Source organism: Rattus norvegicus, chromosome 10 (genome assembly GCF_021556685.1).
Source record: "Rattus norvegicus strain SHRSP/BbbUtx chromosome 10, alternate assembly SHRSP_T2T, whole genome shotgun sequence".
In the NCBI taxonomy this organism is placed as follows: domain Eukaryota; kingdom Metazoa; phylum Chordata; class Mammalia; order Rodentia; family Muridae; genus Rattus; species Rattus norvegicus.
The window spans coordinates 39,525,303-39,529,286 of NC_141543.1; the positions used below are offsets into that span (position 1 = coordinate 39,525,303).

At 45.4% G+C, this 3,984-nt stretch overlaps 1 protein-coding gene across 1 annotated transcript; it reads left to right on the forward strand.

Moving 5' to 3' along the window:
• The first annotated feature begins 2,612 nt into the window (after positions 1-2,612).
• Positions 2,613-3,548, forward strand: Or2y1g (olfactory receptor family 2 subfamily Y member 1G). Its single transcript, NM_001000001.1, has one exon. The coding sequence runs from the start codon at positions 2,613-2,615 to the stop codon at positions 3,546-3,548; it is 936 nt and encodes a 311-aa protein (NP_001000001.1).
• The last annotated feature ends 436 nt before the right edge of the window (positions 3,549-3,984 follow it).

Consider the following 3,984-nt stretch of genomic DNA (forward strand, 5'->3'; position numbering starts at 1 on the left):
CCTCTCTCTCTCTCTCTCTCTCTCTCTCTCTCTCTCTCTCTCTCTCTGTGCTGAGAAAGAAAATCATTTACCTCCAACGAAGAAAATATTTAGAGATTCATTTAACTAAGGAAGTAAATGACCAGTATATGAAAACTTGTAAAACGGTAGTAAAAGAAACAAAATTAAATGGAGATCTCATGACCATAGATTGGAAAGCTAAACGCCATTTCAAAGCACTCTACGGACTTAATTCAACTTCCACGAAAATGGAGAAATATTTTATCAGCAGAAAAGAAAGACACCTACTCTAAAACTCATATGGAATTTGAAGAGCCCCTGAAAGGTCAAAGTCTTCCTCAAAGGAATAAATGCTTAGTTGCATGAATGATGTGTGTAACCGAGAACGTGAGCTTTTGACTGGAATTCTATAGAAATAAGACACCTGGATTGTGGTGAGCACGGTAGGCTTATAGGAGACACAGAGTATGACCTAATTTTAGGGCTACCAGGATTAGGGTCTGAGTTGGGGATATGTGAAGGATCTCGCAATATAAAGTTGCATGAGCCAAGTGAAATTGTGCATTCTAAGGACCATGAATGGGTTGATTTAAACTGGGCAGCGAGTGGGGAACAGAGGAGCTAAGATTGGGCAGTGTGCGGGGAGTTCAGGGAATTGTAGGACCTGAGGACAGTGAGAACATCTTGGAGAAACAGCCAGTTGGTTATAATTGCCACATTGGGGCCCAGAGGTCTCAAAGGCCACAGGTGACAAATAATTCTGTTGCCACTGTTATTAAAGAGCCACAGGTAGTGTCCAGAGGGGAAAGGTTGGCTTAATAATATGCCAGGTCCTTCCTAGTCTTTGTTAGGTGAGTCGGAGTGCGGTGGAGGACAGTTCAGTCTTCTTAGCCGTGTGCCTGGCTGGGGAGACGCTTGGGGCAGAGAGACACAGATTAGCAAGACTTAGCTAGGATCAGCTGGGCCTCAAGCCCTCCACAGCCGAAGTCAGAACCAGAGAGGAGCAAGTCTCCCGTCATCTTCCAGACAGAACTGGAGCAGGTAAGCACAAGTGTTTTCCTTACCAGAACTTGAGTGGGTACAGAGTTGATGAGCTGTGCAGGGCTCACAGTTCTTTCAAAACTCAATTTCTGAGGTGCCCGGTACTTAAAGTGCAAAGCAAATTGAAGACGCCAGATCCAGGAGACAGAAAGCAGAGCCATGGCCAAAAGTGTTGAAACTCACTGAAGAACACTTTACCAAGGGGCAGAGGGTGGAAGGTGATTCTTCCTAATTTGAGGTCAAGTCCTATGTGGGGAATCAGTGTTTAAAAAGCAGTGTATTCACGCAGACTTTGAATTTCAATTGAGCAGACCTTACTCATTTTATTTTCTTGTCTTTTCTTTTCCAAGACAGGGTTTTCCGTCTATCCCTGGCTGTCCCGGACCTTGCTCTGTAGATCAGAGTGACCTCAAGCTCAGATCTTCCTGCCCATAACTCCTGAGCGCTGGGATAAAAGATATGAACTACCACCACCCAGGTTTATTTTCTGGTCATATACTATGAAATGTTGATGAGTTATTATTAAATATTTCATAAGGTAGTCTTGAAGACCACCATGTGTATTTGCAGGAAACCCTAGAGTGGGCCTTGGTGTTGTTATGAAGACAGGATTGGCTGTGTAGAGCACACTCACGCAGAATGAGGCCAAGGATGATTCAGCGCTTGCTCAGTGGAGAGGTTGCTCTCCAGAGACGGCGGAGAGGGTTATATATGCAAACAAACACGGGGAAATTGGGTTAGATTTAATATACTGTTACCCATTTAAATTATCTCTTAATGACACTGTGCAGATCTAATCCCCTCTATCAAGCACCAAGCATTTACGCACTGACATATCTGGTACGGCGGATGCCTTACATCACAGAAGCTGGTGACTGTCTGTCTTCATGTCTCTGTGTGTTCGTGAGTGCCTCTGAGTATGAATGGTCTCCATAAACAATGAAATATGTTTGCAGTCCTGATAATAAAACCAGAGCTTCCCAAATACTAGACAATTTCTGTGCCACTAATCCATCTCCAAGCCAGTAATAAAATTACTGGATGACAGGTCAGATACTGTATTCTTCGTGCTGGCACAGGAAGTTGGTGACGTAGTCTTACAATAAAGGAGACACATTTGAGCCTGACAATTTCTTGATGTTTCTGAGCAAGAGAGGGGGTTCTGTAGATGTCGGGGGGGGGTGACGTGTGCCTTACTTTTGCTTTTCCCACAAGCCCCTTCTCACTGTTTTAAAGCAATTTCCATGGTGCTGGGTTAGGTCCAAATCTCACTGTAACAAGTATGAGAAATATCAACTCTATAGGACTGAAAGGCTTGGCTAAATCTAGGAACTAAAGAGGCACCAGAGATAGGGATCAAACAAGGATGCTATCATTCCCAATTCAGAGGTTGTCTGGCTACAGTGGAGAAAAGTGAGGATGGGAGGTTGGAGGGAAGTGGGCTGGATACCAGAGCAGGTAATAAACTCGTGGTTTAGCAGTGCTTAAGGAATACTGTAAACGGCGTATGAACCCTTATTCGTCATAGGATGCACTGAATTGCCTTTGGGTTCTTGTTCAGGTCAAAGGTTATGGGAAGCTTCAACGCCAGTTTGGATAAAGGCTTCATTTTGGTGGGCTTCTCAGACTGGCCTGAACTAGAACTCATCTTCTTTATTTATATTTTGATTTTCTACTCTGTAACTCTCTTTGGCAACACCGCCATCATCGCTCTCTCCCGAATGGACCTCCGATTGCACACCCCTATGTACTTCTTCCTCTCACACCTCTCCTTTCTCGACCTCAGCTGCACCACCAGCACCGTGCCCCAGCTCCTGATTAACCTCCATGGACTTGACAGGACCATCAGCTATGGAGGGTGTGTGGCCCAGCTGTTTATATCTCTTGCTCTGGGATCCACAGAGAGTGTGCTCCTGGTGGTGATGGCTTTTGACCGCTATGCTGCTGTGTGTCGTCCGCTGCACTACACGACCATCATGCACCCTGTTCTCTGCCAGGCATTGGCCATTGCTTCCTGGGTAGGAGGCTTCTTGAACTCTCTGATTCAAACAGGACTCATGATGGCCATGCCTCTCTGTGGACACCGACTGAATCACTTCTTCTGTGAAATGCCTGTGTTCCTCAAGTTGGCCTGTGAAGACACAGAAGGAACAGAGGCCAAGATGTTTGTGGCGAGAGTGGTGATTGTCGCAGTGCCGGCCATGCTCATTCTAGGCTCCTATGCTCAGATTGCTAGGGCAGTGTTGAGGGTCAAGTCAGTGGCTGCACGCAGAAAGGCTGCTGGGACTTGTGGTTCCCACCTCCTGGTGGTGTCTCTCTTCTATGGCTCAGCCACCTACACATACTTACAACCCAAGGACAGCTATTCTGAGAGCAAGGGGAAGTTTGTTGCCCTTTTTTATACCATCATCACCCCCATGCTCAACCCTCTAATCTATACCCTGAGGAACAAGGATGTGAAGGGGGCTCTGTGGAAGGTGCTAGGGAGAGCTGCAGCCATGGGGTAGGAAGGGAAAGCTGACCAGTAAAACAGTTTATATTCTGTAGTTCAGAGGGTTTAAGTGAGAGAGGAAAATTGGGTGTCAAAGCAATTACAATTACAATTAACTATGCACATTCATGAAAATGTCAAAGAACACAAAATAGAAGACAAAACAAAAAAACAAACCAAAACAAACAACAACAACAACAACAACAACAAAATCAGTCCTAGGATGGCAAGGTGCTCAGTAGATAAAGGCAGTTGGTGGCCTACCCGAGGGTCTGAGTTTGATGCCTATAGTCCATATGGTAGAAGGACCTAATCAAGTCCTCCATACAAGTGTGTGTGTGTGTGTGTGTGTGTGTGTGTGTGTGTGTAACAAATAAACTATAAAACTTGAAACAAAATGTTCTCTGCCACACATGGGGCTTTAGGGCCTTCCATGTTTGGGAGTTGGAGTA